This window comes from Mytilus galloprovincialis, chromosome 7 (genome assembly GCF_965363235.1).
Source record: "Mytilus galloprovincialis chromosome 7, xbMytGall1.hap1.1, whole genome shotgun sequence".
NCBI lineage: Eukaryota > Metazoa > Mollusca > Bivalvia > Mytilida > Mytilidae > Mytilus > Mytilus galloprovincialis.
In genome coordinates this window covers 48,390,154-48,415,103 of record NC_134844.1, presented here as the reverse complement: position 1 = coordinate 48,415,103, position 24,950 = coordinate 48,390,154, and the positions used below count along the sequence as shown (strand labels likewise).

The 24,950-nt window shown below is 30.9% G+C and overlaps 1 protein-coding gene across 1 annotated transcript in view; it reads right to left on the bottom strand.

The window, feature by feature from the left end:
• The window catches only part of LOC143083153 (transient receptor potential cation channel subfamily M member-like 2), a 72,935-nt gene extending 56,414 nt beyond the window's left edge, over positions 1-16,521 (bottom strand). The window contains exons 1-4 of the mRNA XM_076259386.1: positions 16,391-16,521; positions 12,919-12,951; positions 11,939-12,016; positions 11,572-11,622 (exon numbers count right to left, since the gene is read on the bottom strand). Of these exons, the coding sequence (XP_076115501.1) occupies positions 11,572-11,622; positions 11,939-12,016; positions 12,919-12,933 (144 nt within the window). The 5' untranslated portion in view covers positions 12,934-12,951; positions 16,391-16,521. The remainder of the gene's footprint in view (positions 1-11,571; positions 11,623-11,938; positions 12,017-12,918; positions 12,952-16,390) is intronic.
• Positions 16,522-24,950: the final 8,429 nt, after the last annotated feature.

The window sequence follows — 24,950 nt, the reverse complement described above, 5'->3', positions numbered from 1 at the left end:
GAGCTAGTGTGCAATAAAATTCATTTTTGGATAGCTGAGTATTAAAATAGTCTTTGTATTGGGTTTATATGAACATCATGGTTATGTAATGTATGTAATATAGGCTGTTTTCTGTATGACAGTCCGTATTTGCATGTCCCTACCATACATTGGTCCGGCAATTATTGCAATGTTTTTTTCCATTTTTTTATCGCACGAACTTTGTGATTGGAATTTACGAAAAAATGAGGCGAAAGACACCCATTTTTTATTTGATCATTAGGAAGATTTATGAAAACAGTTTCTAAAAAGGTATCACTCAAAGGCATTGAAATTCTAGTTTGATCAAAATTTTGGGGGGATATGTGACATGTCCACCCCCCTTTTTGCAATATTTTATGGTAAATAAATGCAGAATGTTGCCATGGATACACATAACAGGAATTAATTTTCACTCTTTCAACTTTTGAAAATCAAATCTATGAAATATACTGATTACATACATATGCACATGTACAACACAAACAGTTAGGTTAATGTATTAGAAATCCAGGAATAGGAGATGATAAAACATTTTGTGGCTCATTTTTAATTTTATTTTCTAACTGTGGAGTGCTACCTTATGGCACATCAGAAAGCACAGAAATGCACTTTTTAAGATAAAATTTACCACAAATCTTTAGTCTTTCATGTTCTTGTTTTAGTTCTGAAGGTAAAAATTCTGCTAGGATTGCAATTTATGTTAATTTTATTGTTTACTGTCCTTAGCAACCAAATATACACATTTCGACACTTAGACATGTTGCGGTCCTAAATTTGTACTCAATTAGCTTCACCATTGTGACCAAATATTGCGCTTTATATGATATCCTCAGAATTTATTCTTATATATTTTTGAATGCGAATAAGTCAAATAAAGATTTTTAGCAGGATTTTAGATTATAATTTGGCATTAATTAAATTTAATGATGCCAGTACTGCTAGAAATTTATACCCTGCTTGAGAGCTTCTAAACCAAGGTTAGGTATGCTATTTACAGCAAAATTGACCTATAAGTGCTTTCAAATACCTGAAAATTGTACAATTTGTCCTCTTTGAAGGTAATTTTATGATTTTAAATAAGATAATGGGAAAAGTTTTAGAAATTTACCCCAAAAATGAGACAGACTTGAAGTTTTTCACTATGATCCAGCATTTATTTTTAAATCACTTTTTGTCGCGTTTCAACATCAACTGCTAACCTTCATAAAATCTTTATTACTGAACCAATTTTAAAAACTAAGGTGCCATTTTCATCGTAACAGCTAGTAGAACACAGAAAATATAATAAAAATTGAGGCAGGAGGGGAAAAATTTCACCTTAAGGTAGCACTCCACAGTTAGGTGTGTAGTTTCGCATTTTGGCCCCTGTGGATTTTTCAAATATGAGAGCTAGTGTGCAATAAAATTCATTTTTGGATAGCTGAGTATTAAAATAGTCTTTGTATTGGGTTTATATGAACATCATGGTTATGTAATGTATGTAATATAGGCTGTTTTCTGTATGACAGTCCGTATTTGCATGTCCCTACCATACATTGGTCCGGCAATTATTGCAATGTTTTTTTCCAACTTTTTATCGCACGAACTTTGTGATTGGAATTTACGAAAAAATGAGGCGAAAGACACCCATTTTTTATTTGATCATTAGGAAGATTTATGAAAACAGTTTCTAAAAAGGTATCACTCAAAGGCATTGAAATTCTAGTTTGATCAAAATTTTGGGGGGATATGTGACATGTCCACCCCCCTTTTTGCAATATTTTATGGTAAATAAATGCAGAATGTTGCCATGGATACACATAACAGGAATTAATTTTCACTCTTTCAACTTTTGAAAATCAAATCTATGAAATATACTGATTACATACATATGCACATGTAGAACACAAACAGTTAGGTTAATGTATTAGAAATCCAGGAATAGGAGATGATAAAACATTTTGTGGCTCATTTTTAATTTTATTTTCTAACTGTGGAGTGCTACCTAATGTGAAAGAGTTTAACCGATTTAGTCATTGAAAACGCTCCGGTCCAAGCTTAAATATGAAAAATCTATCAAATATGCAAAAGATGTGACTTTTCAGATTTTCTTTTGTCAAAAATGAAAGTGGCTGCATCCGTATGTATCTTCACCCTTTATATATGTTATGTATTATCATCAATTACAACTTACAATTCAATATTAAGAATGAACAAAAACGCGGCCAAGCTACAATCACAGAAAATAATTATATTTATAAGTACGTTTGAGCCAGTGACAACTCTACAACATCTATATCCATCGGATCATCAGCATAGATGGTGATACATGGCTTTGTACATTATGTATATACAACTCGTCTAAACATCAACCCAACAATGTTAGAACTGTAAAGGACAAGGTATGATAAGAGGTGTTTTTGGCCCCCTTCCCAAATAAGTTTATATATGCATCATTGATAGCCTTAGTGTAGAAACTATTCAAAATTATGATTTTTTTTTATGTTCCGGTGAAAGGAAGGTTGCCTAGCAACGGTTTAAATAAATAGCCAAATTATCACATATGCATTGCTTTCTCATTACACATTAGCATAATTCAAAATAATATTGTTTGTTTAACACTTACTTAAGTTTGCAAATGAAAAGTCACTTCAATTTCAGTTTTAAAAATGCTTAGCAACAACCTAGCAACAAAAATTTTGCCTAGCAACGGTTCAAAAATTTGTAATTTCGGCCATATGAGGTATAACTATAGCAATATTTAAAGATTAACTACTGTAAATGATTTTTCTTTCATATATATGATGTCTGAGTCATCATTATTTTTTTTTGAAGAAAACGAAGTTGACCATAGCAACCTAAAAGTTGCTTAGCAACAACCGAAAAAGATAGAAATTAAATTGAACTACAAAGAAAACCTTTTGATTTTTAATTGTACAAATTAGAGTAAAATCAGGTTAGATTGGTTTAAATACATGCAAGAATAATTAGCAGTAAATAATGAAAGCAAGTCAATTGTATATCATGCTGATAAAAAGATTAGCAACCAAAATAGTGCTTAGCAACGGTTAAAAAAGGTTTTGGTTTTTTTGTAAACCGAAGTAGGTTTTTGGCATTATTATTACATCTTGATGATGTAAATATTAAATCATATGCGGTTACCAAAACAGGGTTGAGATCTAAAAAAAAAAACCAAATGTTTAGGTAGCAATACACAGTTAGGAGTTTAGTTTCGCATTTTGGCCCCTGTGGATTTTTAAAATAGGAAAGTTATTGTGTAATAAAAATCATTTTAGACAGATGAGTGCTAATTTAGTCTTCAAAGATGGTTTATAAGTTCATCAAGATTATTTTTTACATGTTTTATGGGCTGTTTTCTGTTTGACCATCCGTATTTTCATAGCTAGACCGGCCATCGGTCCAGAAATTAATGTACTGTTTACAAACACTCTTTTTCTACGGGAAGTTTTTGACGCAATTTTACAAAAAAATGAGATGAAAGACATATGATTTTCATTGGATTTGCTGAATGATATATGTACACAGTTTCAGAAAAGGTATTACTTCAAATGATTGAAATTCTACTTTTAGCCAAATTTTGGGGAAATAGGTGACATCTTTCCCCCCCTTTTTGCAATATTTTATAACAAATAAATGCAGATTGTTGCCATGGATACACCAAAAAGAAATTATATTTTACCATTTTATATACTGGATATAAAATCTATGGAAGATTCTGATTACATACATATGCCCATATATGACACAAACAGTAAGCTCGATATTGCAAGAAAGCAATGAAAGGGGGATGGTAAAATTCATAAGGGCAAATTTTAGTATTTTTTCCTAACTGTTTATTGCTACCTTATGGCATACTTACCAAGCTCAGAATTGTATAATTTAAGACTTTTCATGCCACAAATCTATTGATATTTAGATTCTAAATCAACTTCTGAGTAAATTAAGTGTTTAAGAATGACAATATATGTCAATTTTATTGTTTACAGTCCTTAGCAACCAAAATTAGACATTTTGACACAAGGCTTATATTTGTACTCTATCGGCTTAACTCTTGCTTCTGATGGATTGGGCTGCATGTAGTAGCCTAAGTATTGAACGCGTTGTTTTTTTTCTTGCGAATATATCAAATTATTGTTTTTATCAAGATTTCATGTTACATTTTGGCATATATTAAATGTATAGTTAAATCAGATGTAAGAAATTGATTCCCTATCACCAAGTTTTTTAATCAAGTCTTTGGTATGCAATAAGCATAAAGATTAACATTTTTATGCTTGAAATTGCTAAATGTTATACAATGTTGCATCATCAGAGATCTTATTAAGATATTCAACATTAAAAAACTGACAAAAGAGGTACAGTTTTTAAGATTTGGCTAAAAATTGAGGTAGAGACAAGATTTTACACTTTGACTTGGCACCTTTCTTTAAAATCAGTTTTTGTCGCGTTTCAGTGTCAACTGCTAACTTTCATAAAATATTCATTACTCAACCAATTTTCAAAAATAAAAGACCATTTTACTCGTATTAGCTAGCAGAACTCAGAAAATAAGCTAAAAGGGAGAATTTGAAAAAAATATTTACTATTAAGGCATACTTACCAAGCTCAGAATTGTATAATTTAAGACTTTTCATGCCACAAATCTATTGATATTTAGATTCTAAATCAACTTCTGAGTAAATTAAGTGTTTAAGAATGACAATATATGTCAATTTTATTGTTTACAGTCCTTAGCAACCAAAATTAGACATTTTGACACAAGGCTTATATTTGTACTCTATCGGCTTAACTCTTGCTTCTGATGGATTGGGCTGCATGTAGTAGCCTAAGTATTGAACGCGTTGTTTTTTTTCTTGCGAATATATCAAATTATTGTTTTTATCAAGATTTCATGTTACATTTTGGCATATATTAAATGTATAGTTAAATCAGATGTAAGAAATTGATTCCCTATCACCAAGTTTTTTAATCAAGTCTTTGGTATGCAATAAGCATAAAGATTAACATTTTTATGCTTGAAATTGCTAAATGTTATACAATGTTGCATCATCAGAGATCTTATTAAGATATTCAACATTAAAAAACTGACAAAAGAGGTACAGTTTTTAAGATTTGGCTAAAAATTGAGGTAGAGACAAGATTTTACACTTTGACTTGGCACCTTTCTTTAAAATCAGTTTTTGTCGCGTTTCAGTGTCAACTGCTAACTTTCATAAAATATTCATTACTCAACCAATTTTCAAAAATAAAAGACCATTTTACTCGTATTAGCTAGCAGAACTCAGAAAATAAGCTAAAAGGGAGAATTTGAAAAAAATATTTACTATTAAGGTAGCAATACACAGTTAGGAGTTTAGTTTCGCATTTTGGCCCCTGTGGATTTTTAAAATAGGAAAGTTATTGTGTAATAAAAATCATTTTAGACAGATGAGTGCTAATTTAGTCTTCAAAGATGGTTTATAAGTTCATCAAGATTATTTTTTACATGTTTTATGGGCTGTTTTCTGTTTGACCATCCGTATTTTCATAGCTAGACCGGCCATCGGTCCAGAAATTAATGTACTGTTTACAAACACTCTTTTTCTACGGGAAGTTTTTGACGCAATTTTACAAAAAAATGAGATGAAAGACATATGATTTTCATTGGATTTGCTGAATGATATATGTACACAGTTTCAGAAAAGGTATTACTTCAAATGATTGAAATTCTACTTTTAGCCAAATTTTGGGGAAATATGTGACATCTTTCCCCCCCCCCCTTTTTGCAATATTTTATAACAAATAAATGCAGATTGTTGCCATGAATACACCAAAAAGAAATTATATTTTACCATTTTATATACTGGATATAAAATCTATGGAAGATTCTGATTACATACATATGCCCATATATGACACAAACAGTAAGCTTGATATTGCAAGAAAGCAATGAAAGGGGGATGGTAAAATTCATAAGGGCAAATTTTAGTATTTTTTCCTAACTGTTTATTGCTACCTTATGGCATACTTACCAAGCTCAGAATTGTATAATTTAAGACTTTTCATGCCACAAATCTATTGATATTTAGATTCTAAATCAACTTCTGAGTAAATTAAGTGTTTAAGAATGACAATATATGTCAATTTTATTGTTTACAGTCCTTAGCAACCAAAATTAGACATTTTGACACAAGGCTTATATTTGTACTCTATCGGCTTAACTCTTGCTTCTGATGGATTGGGCTGCATGTAGTAGCCTAAGTATTGAACGCGTTGTTTTTTTTCTTGCGAATATATCAAATTATTGTTTTTATCAAGATTTCATGTTACATTTTGGCATATATTAAATGTATAGTTAAATCAGATGTAAGAAATTGATTCCCTATCACCAAGTTTTTTAATCAAGTCTTTGGTATGCAATAAGCATAAAGATTAACATTTTTATGCTTGAAATTGCTAAATGTTATACAATGTTGCATCATCAGAGATCTTATTAAGATATTCAACATTAAAAAACTGACAAAAGAGGTACAGTTTTTAAGATTTGGCTAAAAATTGAGGTAGAGACAAGATTTTACACTTTGACTTGGCACCTTTCTTTAAAATCAGTTTTTGTCGCGTTTCAGTGTCAACTGCTAACTTTCATAAAATATTCATTACTCAACCAATTTTCAAAAATAAAAGACCATTTTACTCGTATTAGCTAGCAGAACTCAGAAAATAAGCTAAAAGGGAGAATTTGAAAAAAATATTTACTATTAAGGTAGCAATACACAGTTAGGAGTTTAGTTTCGCATTTTGGCCCCTGTGGATTTTTAAAATAGGAAAGTTATTGTGTAATAAAAATCATTTTTAGACAGATGAGTGCTAATTTAGTCTTCAAAGATGGTTTATAAGTTCATCAAGATTATTTTTTACATGTTTTATGGGCTGTTTTCTGTTTGACCATCCGTATTTTCATAGCTAGACCGGCCATCGGTCCAGAAATTAATGTACTGTTTACAAACACTCTTTTTCTACGGGAAGTTTTTGACGCAATTTTACAAAAAAATGAGATGAAAGACATATGATTTTCATTGGATTTGCTGAATGATATATGTACACAGTTTCAGAAAAGGTATTACTTCAAATGATTGAAATTCTACTTTTAGCCAAATTTTGGGGAAATATGTGACATCTTTCCCCCCCTTTTTGCAATATTTTATAACAAATAAATGCAGATTGTTGCCATGGATACACCAAAAAGAAATTATATTTTACCATTTTATATACTGGATATAAAATCTATGGAAGATTCTGATTACATACATATGCCCATATATGACACAAACAGTAAGCTTGATATTGCAAGAAAGCAATAAAAGGGGGATGGTAAAATTCATAAGGGCAAATTTTAGTATTTTTTCCTAACTGTTTATTGCTACCTTAACCCCGCCGCATTTTTGCGCATGTCCCAAGTCAGGAGCCTCTGACCTTTGTAAGTGTTGTATGATTTTTAATTTCATTTTCTTGTGTATAATTCGGAGTTTAGTATGACGTCAATTATTACTGAACTAGTATACATATTTGTTTGTGGGCCAGCTGAAAGATGCCTGAGGGTGCGGAAGTTTCTCGCAGCATTGAAGACCCATTGGTGGCCTTCGGTTGTTGTCTGCGCTATGGTCGGGTTGTTGTCTCTTTGACACATTCCCCATTTCATTCTCAATTTTAGCATTAAATAAAAGATAGCTTTCATGGAAATGGTCGGTTTTTAAAAAAAAAGTATAAATACAAATCATAGTGTCACATAATAATTAGTAAGTATAAACATTAACAAGTTAATAGGTAAAATAAACAAGAATGTGTCCCCAGTATAGTATACCGTGAAAATGGGGCAACATCTCTATATTTGGCATTAAAATTAGAAATATCGTATCATAGATGATAACATTAACGGTACCAATTTTCCTGCACCAGATGCGCATTTCGACAATACATGTCTCTTCAGTGATGCTCGTGGCCTAAATATTTGAAAAACCAAAGCTTATATAAAAGATGAACACATGTGTACTAAATTTCAAGTTGATTGGACTTCAACTTCATCAAAAACTACCTCGACCAAAAACTTTAACATGAAGCGGGACAGATGGACGAACTGACGGACGGGCGGACGGATTAACGGACGAACGAACAGACGGACGCACAGACCAGAAAACATAATGCCCATAACTGGGGCATAAAAAAACTTTAAGTTATATAAGAAGTGGCACACTTATAATTCATAAATAATAGTTGAAGTTATGAATATAGCATTTCACATTTACATGATGATTTCTGGTTCATTAAAAAACGCAAATGGATTAAAACTACTATTGAAGATTTAGTATCAGATTTATACAGTATGTATAGCAAATATGCATAGCCTGTATAATGTCATTGTTTGTCACTTAAAGAATCGTACACTGTGAACTTTTTAACACTTAACACAATATTTTAAAGACTGAAATGCTGAAAACAAAGTTGAAAGTTTTCGATGAGGTCAGGGTTTAGGACGTTAAAAATTCATTGAGATATGTAGATGAAAGGGGCATGAACATCTTCAAGCTTCTCTAAAAATACATTATTTCTACGATATATATCCTGAAATTAGCACATTGATCGCCGGTGTAAAGTATCATGTGCAATCATACCACATCTCCTTATCTTATCCAAAATGTTATGCTTTTTTTTTTAATGAAACAGATGTTGGCAAGTAGTATTTCATGAAACCCCAAAACATTCGAATTTAATTAGAAACGTAGACAAACTTCATTAAAGGTTCTCGGTGGCCGAGTGATCTAAGTAGTTACTTCTGTAATCACTAGCCAGTCAACACTGAGGTTGTGAGTTCGATCCCCATTCGTGCGGGTGCACACGTTTTCAACCTTAATTTCTCCTTTCAATGTTGATCTATTTATTATTTTCATTCTGAATGTCTTCACTTGCAGGACTGAATGTCCAGCCAAAAGGTTTCAACTTTCAAGATTTACAGCCGATTTCATGGAGTGTGAAGCGAAAGGTAAAATCTTTGGTAAGCTTGCTTGTTAGCTGAACCGTGAAGTCATTATTATGTCAGGTTTACTACCCTCCTTTCAAGTAGCATAGTCCATCAGACAGATAGATTTGTAATCTGCTGGACTATTATATATTCTTAAGGGAGAGTAGTTAACCTGACCTAACAATGACTTTATGGTTCATCTAACAAGCAAGCTAACTAAAAATATTACCTTTGACTTCACAATCAATGAAATCGGGTGTAATATTCACCAAGTTCCCCCTTTCCGGTATTGAATAAATATTTGAAGTTACTAAAAAAATCTTATTTATTGCATTAGGGACATTAAACTATAGTACTAGCAGTGCAAGTTGTGCCTTCAATAGCAAGTGAGAGGGAAAACAAGTTCAACTACCGTTTTTGGTGAATATTCAACAACTACCCTTATTGTTTTTTAAGTAGCAAGAAATATTGACTAAATCCAAAAATCTGACATTTTTAGAATATTTGAAGAATAATAAAAATCCGATAGCAATACATTCTTCAATTATGTGTACAATAAACCTATTAGGTATTAAAGCTGTATCTCAAAAACTGTAGGAGGATAACCGAGTCTTTATATATATATATAGCTTGTACCAAAAATACCGGACATTTAAAGAAAATTTTATAAAAAAATCCAAACCCTGTAGACATACACACCTCTATTATAAATAAAAAGCTTTTAGGTAAAAAAATGAAGTAGATAGCTAGACGTGTATGTCCGGACAGAAACAGACGAACGGACGAATGGACGGACGGACAGATTTAAATTAACGAACGTGCTCGACATTTTGTCCCGTGAGGGGAGGGGGAATGTGAAATAGAATTAAGAGGACATAGTTTACATGTACATTAAACAGCTAAATAATAAGTACCAGTGCACTCCAGGAATCGGTAAAGGTTTGGCATGAAATTTTGTCACTTACATAGAACTCTAGACAAAACAAAATACACATTCGAAATGGCAAACAAATACACATGTTTTTTTCGCGCATACTTCATAAGTTTGTTTGCCATGGTTCTTATCCAATTTGTATTTATGCGAGTAAAATATGTTAAAAGTAATTTCGCTATAGCATATTTTATTTGATAATCCATAATATAGGATCTGAGTCAATTGAGCTACATGTGTATTTTTATTTTATGATTACATCTTGTCAAAAGAGTGCTCTGACACATATATAAGAAAAAATATTAGTGTACCGATATATGAATAGGCTGGAAATACATAATTTACAGTATAGTATAAGTGTAGTTAACTTAATATCAGTATCAACTGCTCTTTACCTGGAATCATGTTTCTAATTACATTTCATACTTTGAAATTAATACTGACTGCACATGCATAACGTATTACCTTAGTACAGTACGCAGAGTTTTGTCTATCAACAAGTGATTTCAATATTCTTAATTCTCTGTTCAAATAACTACTGATCACTACTTAATTATGGACAATGCACATGTGCAGGTTCTAACCCTTATGGTAACAAACGTGTGCACGAAATGGATACGATACATAAATCTATTTTTCTGTAGATGGTTAAATAGAAAACTTCAAAGTGCAAAATATATACGTTTTGATGAAATGATTTTCTTCAGAACTACAAAAAGAGTTTGAATATATTGAGAATTTATTATAAAATTCATTTGTAAGATTTCATCGAATATTTGAAAATTCTAATGAATACAAATTAATTCACCATATTTCAAGGGACACAACTCTGTATTCGGCTGCATAGTGTTAGACTATTTTGATCATTATGGGTCTAATTTCACGCACAACATATTTCTTTAAGTCTAAAGAGAGTGACATGTGTTGATGACTGGATACGACATAAAACAATCCGTACGTGATGTTCTGATCAATTATGAATCCCGGAATAATTTCGTACGCGTGCCGTTCACTTTGACGTACTATAAAGACTTGTCAAAATATGTAAACAATCGGATTATTTTTCAAATTTTTAGACATGAGCGCCAACGTAGACCACCATGATATTTTATTATGTGAAAGATACAGAAGAGTACAGTTGATGGTTAAAAGTTTCAAGATGGTCTACGTTGGCGCTGATGTCAAATTTTGTCTCCGAACATGACGAAATTGTAGATTTTTTACACTTTTCGTCGTTTAGGGCTTTTCAAGGTCTCAGTTTGAACATATTTGAGAACATAACACCTAAAAATAAGGTTCTACATGGACGATCAGATACTGCAGTTCATAACACAGGCGTGATGGATTTCAACTTCAAAGTTTAAAAATTTTGAAAAAAGGGGGGCCAGAAACGGCCCTTATCATACCTTGTCCTTTGCTTTCGCAAATATTTTGTTCTTCCCCCGCTGGGATTCGAAACCATGATTCGAACCCTTGCTAAATGGTATAAAAATCTACCTGTCCATTATGAATACAAAGGTGTTCTCCTCAATACGCAAAACTTAATATCCATAACAACAAATTAATTTGCGTATCAACAAGAGACAAAAAGGACAGATTTTAATATCACACTGTAGATACATACCGGTTTGGAATCAACTGTTATAATCTTCGGCTTCTTTTGCCTTCTTTTTTCCTATAAAATAAATCGTACTCATCATCTAAAATTCCATCGTTGTTAGGAAAAGGTAATAATAATAATAATAATGATAGTAATGATAAAGAAGAAGAAAAAGAAGAACAAGAACAAGAACAAAAACAAGAAGAACAAGAAGAAGAACAAGAAGAAGAACAAGGAGAACAAGGAGAACAAGGAGAACAAGAAGAACTAGAACAAGAAGAAGAAGAAGGTTTCAGTTGAGGTTGTAAAATATTTTGTGAGATCTTAAATAAAGTTCTAGTTGTTTTTAGTTTCAATTTTTATATGATATATATCTCTGAGTACAACTTACCGGCCAATCTCTAGGTACTTGGCTAGCATACTCAAGATGATTTGGAAAATATCTCGAATATTTCAAAAAGTTGGAATTCTGAAAAAGATTAAGGAAATTATATTTATCACATATCCACATACTGATACAACTAATGACTGTTAAAGTCTACATTTTGAAAAGACATTCATTTTATGAGAATTGTCTATTCATTGCAATGCAACACATGTGATTGAAAGAAATTATGCTACTCGTCAAACTTAAAGTCATTTCTTTGATTATGATGCTTTGTGTATCACAAAAATAAATAAAACATATATATTTTCATACAGCCTTGGTCACATTCATAGGTCTTCCAAGTTACAGTTAAAAAAGAATGTACCTACTTACAATTGAATTTTTATCAGAAGGAATAGATTACCTAAGCTGTATTTGGCAAAACTTTTAGGAATTGGTCTATTGATGTTCATACATTGCGCATTCTACATCTACAGACCGATTGTCCGGTTAAAAGCCATTCGTAATTAAAGAAGCCTTCGGTAATAATAATAAAAAAAAAGAACACGTACACCTAATAAACGAGCAAATGTATCTCTTCGATGTTGGGATATTAAAATATTGACAGGTCATTGATATTATCGATATTTTACGAAATTGACTTTGATCTTACTGACTGATAAGTTCGTTTATCAGCACAGTAGAGAGATATGAAATTTGTTCACTAGCAACTTCAGGAGCATGTGCCGTTGTCAATGCAATTAACAACGTCATTATAGATAAAATCCAGACAAACATATTATCATTGGTCGTCTCATATCGATTACATACCAGCCCAAGCGAGAAAATAGTCCTATTGAGATAATCAACGGTAATATATAATTATTATATTATATCGCAGCAATGAGCACATTTTAAATATTTTACATCTTTTGTTAAAATGGGATACATCTAGTTTAAACTTAAGTTACACACAAACACACATAATTATAATAATAGCTTACTGCTATGGTTGCCATCTTCAATGCATTGTTAACCTGCAATCAATAAGTTGAAGTTGTCTTTATAATCCTTCGGCTAAACGTTGCTTATAATCATACAAATAAAACGCAGACACTAAAATTGTATTACATGTAATAAGTTTCATTTTGAAGAAAGGTTAAACCAATAGGTGAATCACAAATGAAATATTGCAAACTGTACTCTAAACTGTTATCGCTAAGCATGATCATATATTAAAAGTGTAATATAGTTATATTCATAGAGATTTTGTATCTTAAGGTTTTAATACAATTTTTGTTTACAAAATAAAACACAATGTGGATATTTTTATAACATCTTAATTATTTGAGAATATTGATCCTTAGCAAGTACTGCAAACCTGATATTATAGATTGTTGTTAGATGGTAACACATTCCAGTATATAATTGTTTTTGTTCTATCATGCGCTCTATATTTGCTGGTCCACAAACTAGACGCATTGTTTTCGAAATTAATGTATTTTTTTTTTCGAAAACAAGTGTCAGACGTTTATTGTGACGTCAAACATTTTGGTTTTTTATCCTGCAACACCTTAATTTATGCAAACATTACATTTGCAATCAAAGATTAAATTGAAGTAAAATACGTTGGCAAATAATTACAAAAAAAAAGAGTCAACTGGAAAAAATATTTTTCGAATGCTTTGGCAGTTTTCTCCGAATGAACTATGACACATACGCCGGTTCGTAACTTAATGAAAGTACCATCGCTTTATTTTCGGCCTGGATTTTAAATAATCATATTTTCATGCTGATTCTAAGGTATACCATTTTTCTGCTTTTAAAATATTTTGCTGTTAACAAGTCCTCATTTCTTGCTACATGTACAAGAAGTTAAGAAATTTATTTTTGAGAAAACGGAAAACGTAAAAATCATTTTTTTCGATTTAGGAGTGTGAGTGTACACTGCATCAGTAATAAAATATCGCAAATCTTTACTTAATATATCTAGTATACAGTTGGAAAAAAAAGAAACAAACATAACCGGTTGCATCGACATTGTAGGCGTATTTCTGTATTACAAGTATCAACCGTCGTCCTACTTGCTATTTCAACCAACACTGAATAACAAGATGTATGTCGATTATCAGACAAATTTAAAAAGAAAAATCAAATCAGACCACGAATGCGTGTCACTCGTAAGTCGAGTCACAGACACAGATAGTTTAGATCAACGAAGTCATTTATGGTGACTATTTATTCGTGTTGTGTCTATATTGATATCTTTGGCGTCTAGCAGTATTGGTTGCGTTGAAAACACACAACTGTACTTAGCTTTGTGTGAATATATAAACATATTTACATGCATTTTGCATAAAATAGGCAGTGTTCAATTGGTACTGATAAACAGAAAAAAAAACGAAAAAAAATCCTCCTTTCAAATTTCCAATCTCTGTCTTTGGCAATAGTTAGATGCATATATGAGCAACAGGAAATAATTGATATGTATCAACATGATTTAAAAGAAGTTGACAAAGTTTTTTATATTTTTTGAATATGTTTTATCAATGGTTTTCGTATTATATTTAGCTGTTTCGCACTAAACACAGAGGTTAATGCAAATGTATAGAATACACATACAAATATTCATGTCTAAAAGACTTCTGAACATCGGACAAATTTCGAAGGATTCAATTTGGTTTATTTACGGTTATATATATTTTATTTTAAAATTCGAGTTATATAAAGAAATACCTTCTATTTTTTTATAAATGAAAATGTCGATCGCTAGTTGAAAATTCCATCAACCAAATTTGATAAAATATAATACAAATATCAATTTATTAATAATTAATATCTACGGTTTATTTGAAGTTGCAGGGGGTCTGGTTCTTCGTAAAACGAGATTGTTCGCAAGATCAACAACAAAATTATATCTTTTTACAGTTTACTATTTAATAACATATTGTAGCCTTTGGAAAGGTTATGCACTTTGTAATAACTGTGAAATTATATTTACGAGTGGTTTATATAATGTTAAAGAATGTTTTCATCTGATCGATAGCAAAAAGGTTAAATTTTAGTAATAAAAAAGTAGTAATGATCTACAAAAAAGATAATTATACAGTTAAAATTTAAACTTGTAGACAGTCGTGCTATTTATAGACATTTTTAGAATTTCGTATGCAGTTGTTATGCAATACATAAAGACGGGGTCACTCCTTTGTTCCTTTGAGTGGTGAATTAAATATTCATGACAAAATCATTGACAGTTCAATGTTCAACAAAAACTGATTATAAATTTGAAAATTAATTCAATACAGGAACAAATTAAAAAAAAGTCTAATCTTAAAACCTTTCAAAAATTATTATGTATTTTCTAACAATATAATTTGTGTATTCACCGATCACCATAATGAATTCAAAAGTTTAAATCCATGTCTTTGTTTGACCAACAAAAGAATAAATTCCTGGTGCAAACTTGGCCCAATTTAAACGTGTAATTCTCACAATTTGTTTAAAAAAACAATTCTTCACAATAAGAGTTAAATGTATCAAAATAATACAATCAGGGAAACATCACTACACCTAAATCCGATCATTCTTCCTGAGGAATTCTTTGCGATACTGTTGTTAAAATCAGATTCAGGAAATGAATTTATAGAAATAATACATATCATGGACAGAATTAATAGTCAAGATAAATTTTATACAGACAGATGAAAATAAAACGCGTATATGTTTCTTTTTATATAATTAGGTAAAAGACCATCAATTTCGCTATAGCATTATTGCAATATTATTGTTCGGATTTAGTTGATGAAAACAACATGCAAATATAATTCATGCACTTAAAGTTAAAATGAAACATAAAATTGAATACATGTACCCACAGACAAAAAGACACATTGTATTTTATGATTCCTTTTAAAACTTCTGAAAAGAAAGTATGTTTAAGTCAAATGAGTGGTATATATAGTATGTATAGGTATTATTCGAAACATTCTAGACGAGTATCTGAGAGATGTACAAGAAGTATGGCTTCGTTCGATTGTCATTTTGATAGGTTTTAAATTAAAAAAAAAATTAGAAGCTCAATATCAAAAAGACAAAATCAACATTGATGTAAAATTATTCTGATTTTCGAAATTCAGAAAATTTCAGATAATTCAGAAATCAGAAAATTTTAAAATGTACAAATAAACTGCAAAAATTAGAAACGTTACAGTTACTGCTTAGAAAAATTCTTTTATTTTTATCTGTTTCTGATCATTTCTTATTTTTTCATAATGTTTAGCTTTAAAGGAAAACATTGCAAAAACATGAAAATGTAAATCGTGATCTTTATGATTTACATTAACGTAGACTATTGAAATGTTAAAGATATGTATTTCCATTTCATCATGTTGTCTATACCTGTATTGTATTAAAATAGAAGTACTGATACTTCATTACAAAAAGTGTTGAATTTACTAATAAACTGACAAGTCTTACCTTTACCAACAGTATAACATACGTAAATTCGAACCATGTTTCGAGAACTTTCGTTTTACATTGAGACACTGACCTTGGACAGAACAGGCATTGCGAAAAAGTAACTCTATACTATTTAAATTATGTACCGGTAAAAAATAATCCGGCAACACAACAAACTCCATTCAACGACATTTTAAAAAAATTGATATTAGTGTATTATCATAGTATGTATGATGATTTTTGAAAGATAAGTTGTATTGGAAAATGAGGGCCAATATCGGATTAGTTTTTTTAGTTCAAAGGCATGATCTGTTTTGTTATTTATAAAACCAGTCAAGTGTTTGTCATGATTTTAAACTTTTCTTTTTGAATTAAATGACAAAAACAAAATATTTGATCATAATAATTAACAAAATATTCCCTACCAGACACAGTAAAACACGTTTTGTTTTCTGTATTTGAAACTATGAATTAATAACTCTTGTGCGCATCAATTTTCGTGGATTAAGAAAGACTAGTATTTTTGATGTTGTATATTTTAAGGTTTAACCACAGTCTCAATAGTTTCCTTACGATTTTTTGTAAATGTTAGACATTAAAATATAAATATATACACTAAAGTGAAAATTATTATAATCAAAATCTTTCATTGAAACCCAAAATAAAGGAAAGAATGGTAACATGTGATGTTAAGATATTCGTAAAATAAGCAAATAAGGGAGCAAAGTTACCCAACTGTAAGTTTTAAGTAGACGTTGCTGTTAAGGGTATAAGTTATTATAACTAGAAAAAAAAAACCCGGGAGTGCCGATTGTAGACTAATGGAAATGTTTACGGTGATACATAACTTGGGTTTGTGTTTAATGTGTTTCTCGAATTATATTGAAGCACAAATACAATATGTTGGTAGTTTGTATAAGATCTTCTTCTAAAGGAGTTTGAATGTCAACTTAGTAGCCTCTGTCTTGGTGTTACGCATGTTGTCTAGACCAGACGAAAAAACAATAGGGAAGAAGAAAAAAAAACACTGATGTTTTAAACACTGCTCAGGTGGTCTAAGTTTTTTTTTCGAAAGGTGCAAGTCAAGTACTGGTTCGGCCTCCCTATAACTTTGTTGAACATAATCTTGCGAAACATTGGCTGTCAAAAGTAGATTTTTTGAAAAACAATTGTTTAAAAACAAAATTTAGGAAGTACAAAACACTACATTTATACGTCATATCACAAATATTTTCGACTGTGCATGGATTTTGAGGAATTGCAGCACAGTGGTGACGGTAATGAATGCTTTCTGAAATCTTTATAAATATCGCATTTTTTTATAAATAGTAGTGCTCATTGCATGGCAAATAGAGATCAGGAAATATATGCTATGACGAGACAGACAAATTACGTCTACCGGTTACGGATGGTTTGTTGTACAATGGGCCTGTATATGTTTTTTTTTATTAATAAAATATAACGTCATCGTTTTGAAAAGATGGAATTCAAAACTATAAATGTACCCTTTAATTAAGAAAAAACACTTTTTATGGTACCTATCTAAAGCAACTACATGTAGAATCCATATTCTTGGATGGCCACACATATTGTTTTTTTTTTTTGTCATTGCTATATTATGCAATGTTTATATTGTTTGTATATACGGTAAACGAATTTCTTTTTGTTTTTATTTCTAAAAACTATGACCTGTGGGTTAATTGCTAAAAAGCATAAAAGTAAACTAAAACACGAAGTGTGCTTATCTCTAGTTCACATTTTTGGTGAGAGTACCTTTTATTTTTTTTAGAACAATCATGTCCTAGTTTGTAAGATGTAAAATTGTCTAAAGTATGTTTCTTTAATTGGTAAAAGTTGTGTCTTCATTTTTGCTTGCACTTGATGTGAACACTTACAATATTTTTTTTATAATTTAATTTGATTGAATATATAGCGAATTTCTGAACGGAGAATAATACGTGTGTTTATCTTGTGAAAAAATGAAAAAGATCCACACAAAAAATTTAACCAAATAAACATATTAACTTTTGACAATTCTTCTTCTATTGGTACCAAATTTGCTTAAAATCAAACTAAAAATGACCCCAACATTTTTTTGGGAAAAAATTTAGTTTTATATACAATATATAGCGACAAATCGTGACATGTTTTGCAAGATATTATACATGAAAAATTAGTTTAATCCATTTTTCTATTTTACTTTACATAGATATGGTTCTAGAAAAATGAAAACCTCATGAACATGACGTCAGTCGTGGTAAGTTTTATTTTTCGTAGTCTTTTCTATTTGTTTGTGATTCATTCTTTTATACAAGTAAAATTAATTGTGAATCAGCTTAAGAATGAAAGTTTGAATATCAATGGGGAAATGTCAAATATAAAATTAATACCGAACTCAAAGGAAAATTCAAAACGGAAATTTCCTTTTCAAATGGCGAAAACAATGGTAAAACACATCAACCAATGTAAAAATAATGGTCATACTCTAGAACATTGTGTATAAGAAATTGATGTTTAGCTAGGTAAACCTCCTATTACAGTCAATTACTATGAAGTACACTGCATTATTTTATTATGCAATACTATATGAAAGGTACAGAAGAAAGCTGTATCAAGTAACCCTGCAAAAAAATATATGTCATGGTTGATTCTCATGCTTTTTGCAGTCACTGCGCAGGCATTAGTAGTATATTAGAATTGTCTTAAAATTATCGATAGAAAAGTGAAAACAGATTGCAAACCTGAATGACATAATGATAAATGTAAAGTGATGTAACGGGTGATAGAAATGACTGAAAAACTGACATTTTTTTTCTCGACTTTGGAAACTGATCTTTTGATGATTGATTTTAATTAATTTGTTTCTTTAAACTCCTTCACATTGTATAACTGTAGTAAATAGTGGTAATTAGTTTAATATTTGCCTTCAAATGTAAATATGGCCCAAAAACCACAATTGATGACCCCGCTTTTCGTTGTTCACAAATATAGTTCCCTTTAATTATAGTGTATAATTTCTTAATTTTTTTTCTTTCCATTTCTCACACATTTCTTTTCTGGAAATGAAAAAGAGAGCCGAAATAAACTTTTTGATGTTTTATTTCAATTGATTTTGATAAGGAAAGAGTGATTAGGCCAGGTGCAAAAAGGTAATATTTACACTTTTCGGAACATCTCTTGACTTGCATATAGGGGTATGAATGTGTATAACATGTATAAGCCAAATTTGTATGATGTAAACATGCAATTTTCCCGAAAATTTCATATATTTTGGACTTGTTCTGTACATTACACACACACAAAATTAGAGAAGAAGAATAGGCACATTTTTTTTGATGTGACAAAACGATACAAAGAAATAATAGAGGAATTAATAGTGGTTTCGGGCCATATATCCCCTTACCTACTCATAGGTAAATAGAATTTTTTAGTTTGTGTAAGTATTTGTTGTATTGATTAATTTGTGACTTTTTTCAATTCTAAATTGATTTATGGCTTTACTTTGAGGGTAAAAAAGGAGAGAAGACTTTAAAACAGAATGAAAAACCCAATTAGAAAAGGTTAAAATGAGGCAAAAATACCAAAAAGGACATATAAAACTTTAAATCGAAAGAACATTCACAAAGCTTGAAACGATAGCCTACGAAAAAGCAAACAATTATTATGGCATTAAATGGACATGAACTGTCAAATCCATTTTCATCGATTTCACTCAAATTCATATATTTGATAAAAAGTAGATTCAAATTATGAAAGTATAGAATAGACAGTTTAATATGAATATGATTGATGATATGCATTAGCATTTCGCGTGTATATTTGTCAAGATGGATCTAATTACATATCGAGGTAACCTCGAAGACTGCCGACCGTCATATAAGCTAATATAAACATACATATCAATAGAATTTATGCAGGTGTATTTTTCTTTTGTTTGATTTCACATTATAGGTGAAAAGAATTTGCTAATCATCATTTTTATCTCTTAAAGAATGAGTGACTTTGGATCGACTCAGTCAATCCGATGAATTATCCATGTTTTATTTTGAATGCTGACTTGTTTTCTTTTTTTGAAATAACTACATGTAAACATACTTCACGGCCGACACTCGGCTAACCGAGAGATTGGTCGGTTAATCTATATTGAGTATGCGGCTATATGGGCGATTGGTCTGTTAATCGGGTTGGTTATACGTCTGTTAAGAGTAAAACGCTTAATTTAATGTTAAACTATATTAAATATACAGATTTTTGGCATGTTAAAAGAACCAAATCAAAAAAAGAAAAGTGTCTGACAAAATGATATCTATCATAGAACATTTTGCACTTGTAAAAACATTTCTTAGTATGCGCAGTTTTCAGTAAAACTAAAAGGCGTCGCGCAGGTATGTAGTATTTATGCTTATACGCATAGCAATTTTTTTAATAAAAGGCGAAACAAACAAATTTAGATATTATTTAAAGGACAACAAATAGTACTGTGGTTCTAAAAAATAAATTGACATTAGTAAATATTTCATAATTGTAAAATAACGTGAATAATACCACGTTTTAGTGAAAATTATGGGAATAAAGTCTGTTAATGGGTTGGACAATTGAAATTGTGTCAGTTAAGAGTTATTTAGCCACCACAATAATTTTGCTACCTTTATATCCTCTTGAAAAATTTAACAATGAGATGTTCCTGAGTAAACAAAAATGACAATACGGTATCCTAGAAAGAGCATTTTTATTTTGACTTTCTTTGCATTTTATTGAAGGATGTGTCACTTCAATATAGCGTGATATGGATTGGCCTCTGGAATATGCATGAATTTTTTATTGACGTTTTCAATCAGCCTTAATTTTTGTGTCTGTTCGAAGTAGCACGTTCTCACTTCCGAAAGTGTCTTTCTAATACAACACAGGGTACATATAACGTGTTCTCGTTCACATATGAACATGATATTTGTCACTGGACGTTAAACCCTAATGCGTCAGCATCATCCAGTTGGTTCTTTTCTTCTATTACTTAATCATATGTTGTTTACAAATCACTCTAAAGAAGTAAACGAAAAGGAGCGAATGCAGAACTACATTCAGTTATTTTAAGTTTTAATTAATTTTATTCCGTTTAGTTCCTTTCTACATAAGTGCAGAGGAGAACTACAGTAGTCTTTGGTGGCCGGTGAAGTCCTTTTCGCGATTTCGCCTTTCATATTCTATAGGGCGAAAACGCGAAATCGCGAAAAGGCGCAATCGCGACGTCAAAAACGCGAAAACGCGAAGTCGGAAACGAGAAATCGGTTTCGCGTTTTCGCGTTTTTGACTTCGCAATTCCGCGTTTTCGCCCTATAGAATATGTAAGGCGAAAACGCTACAGCGCTAAAACGCTAAAGCGCGATTTAAAACGCAAAATGGCATTAATCTGCCAACATAGTTGTCCGCATGTAAACTTCTAGAATTTGTCACCAATATAAGTACATCGCAATCCGTTACTGTTTCAACAGCCACCGGTGTTTCATGTGTGCATGTATTCTTAAACAAGTATTTTTCTCTCTCGTTTTTAGCAATGTATCACTCTCTACTGTCCTTATATATTATTTTATATTCTGCGTTTCCATCCAGATTCTCGTGTATACCAAGAGGGTCCGGATTCGGGGTATTGTTTATTTCTGTATTCTTTAAATTGTTATGTCATTTTTTTCTACATTTTATTTATCTTACTCATTATTCTTTCTTTATTTTTCATATTTTGTCATCCCAATATATTTTACTTACTGATGTTTAGTTACATTACGACGTTTATCTCTGATTTATATACTGGTTAACAATGTAGATGACAAATTTGTCATTCATGACAATTAAACAGAATCAACATGATATATGCGATCAGCCACTCGTCCTGAGCCTACTCATTTGATCCGATAACACCCCATACAGCAATAAAATTATACTTTTATTGCCATTCATAACTCTTAACAGACCATTTAACAGACCGGGTTTTATACATCCGACCCATTAACAGACCAGGTTTTAAATAAAGATTGATTTATGTCACCAAAATACAGATTTTCGTGTGGATTTTTCACACAATGATATCAATATGGTTAACAAACATAATGCCTTTCTTTTTTCGATGTTCAAAATATTGAATGCAAGTAAATTTAACAAATGTGTCATTTTGTGTACATTTTATGTGTGTAAAATGTGTATAAATTTATTGATGAGTAACCCGCCTTTTCATTTTATAGATCGTACATCGAAGCTAGAAAAATAATAACTACACCACTGAATTCAGTACATTGAATTGTTTTGTTAGACATGAATACTTTTTATGATGAAAATATATTTAAAAAGTTATGCAATGAAACATGCTGAACTTTCAATGATTTTCTCGATAACACCTGATTAACAGACTTTAGCCAACCCGATTAACAGACCAACCGCCGATATAGCCGCATACTCAATATAGATTAACCGACCAATCTCTCGGTTAGCCGAGTGTCGGCCGTGTACTTATAAATGTGTTCATGTAAAACAAAGCTCACATGACAACCGGTTCAATGAGGTAGAAGTATTCACATTCAAGTGAACAATTCATCAACTTGAAAGATGTTCGTTTGTTAGTAAATTTAGACAAACTGTTTAAACATTATATAGTACTAGAACACACCCGCGAAATCGCGGGCATTCAGAGCGTAGTTTAAAGTATCAGTATGTAAAGTGTTGTTGGAAGAATTTTGTTAAATACAGAATGACTGGAGAATTTCAGCAAAAGTATCATAAGTCATAGGTTATTGGGGACAGGAACATATTTTTTTTTACCCTCCACCTTTATTTCCAAAGTTCCCAATTTTTGGTTTTCTATCAATTTCAATATGAACATACATTTAGTATGTTATGAACATTTATTTAAGTAAGGAGCCTGTAATTCAGTGGTTGTCGTTTGTTTATGTGTTACATATTTGTTTTTCGTTCATTTTTTGTACATAAATAAGGCCGCTAGTTTTCTCGTTTGCATTGTTTTACATTGTCATTTCGGGGCCTTTTGAAGCAGAGTATGCGGTATGGGCTTTGCTCTTTGTTGAAGGCCGTACGGTAACCTATAATTGTTAATTTCTGTGTCATTTTTGGTCTCTTGTGGAGAGTTGTCTCAACATGGCAATCATACCACATCTTCTTTTTTTTTTTTGTAATCAATGAATTTTGTAAAAGATTTAATGACTGGAGAATTTCAGAAAAAGTATCAAAAGTTCACATGAATAATTTTAGCGCTTATCTGTATATTATGAACCGATTCATTACTATATAAATAAAGCGTATTTACTTTCAATTCTAAGTTTACTAATCGATCCATGGTGATCATTGATATAGTATACAGACCCTCTCTATTTAATAAACTCTGTGACTGCCGTGGATAGTAAACTTGAAAATGATAGCAGATAAAATTCTGAAAATACACTTTATTCATAGTATATGTATGTTCAAAGTATACAGAAACACGCAAACCGGAAGTCTAATCTGACTTAAAATTTCGTACAATGACGGGACAATACCCGGATGCCTTTTTTCTCGTTTTTCTCCTAAAATAACTCAATCTGAATAATCATATGAATGGATGACAAATGTGACTATGCACTGTACCTATAGGACACAGAGGCGTGTTGATTAATTTATTGTGGAAAGAAGAGAAGCGACACCAAAAATGAGGTCTTCTCGTTTAATAGTATAGATATACATGATATAAGAGCACCAGTAGTCTTCAACTATACCGATGGGCAATTATATGTTTGAACAGATAATACAAATACATCGATGTATTTGAACTTTAAACAAAAGAGGCATTATTTTACCTGAGTTTTACAATAATTCATTTTAACGATGTGACAATTTTACGTATAACGTTGCCGAAGAAAATAGGTAAAAATCATATATGGATAGGTTTTATAAAAGTATGATTAGTTATAATACAAAATCTATAAATATTAAATATGTGGGTTTTTCATAAAAGTATAAATTTCTACAATGTACAAATATTGCATATGTATAATTGTCAAATATCCGTTGTAGACTTAAGTTTGCTGTGTATGAAATCAATTTTTATTTTGTATAATATCTATTTTACTTTGGAAACATTTTTGTTTTTACGCATGTACAATCTTGACCATTTTTGTTATAAAAGACAATATCAAGAAAGTATAGTGCAAAATGGAAGCCTTTCTGGGAATGCATGTTCGGGAACTTGCTGTCTATTGGCTTTAAATTCGTACATATGTATTCAACATAATTGTATGTTCTACTGTTTCGATGTATTGAATACGCATAAACATGAACCATTAAATGACTGATTTTCTAAACGTTTTTTTACGTCAAAAATAAGCACAAATAAGTAAAGGGGAAAATGTCATACTTTGAATCACCGTATTGCACTTACATGTAGTTTGTGCTTTAGTGACAATACAATATTGAATAGTATCATGAGTATTTACTTGATTTTTTTATTGAAAAATTCAGAATACAAATTATGTGTTTGCAAATATATACTACCTGAAGCTGAAACGTCTCATCTTCTAGAAAGTTATCATTTTCCGATGCT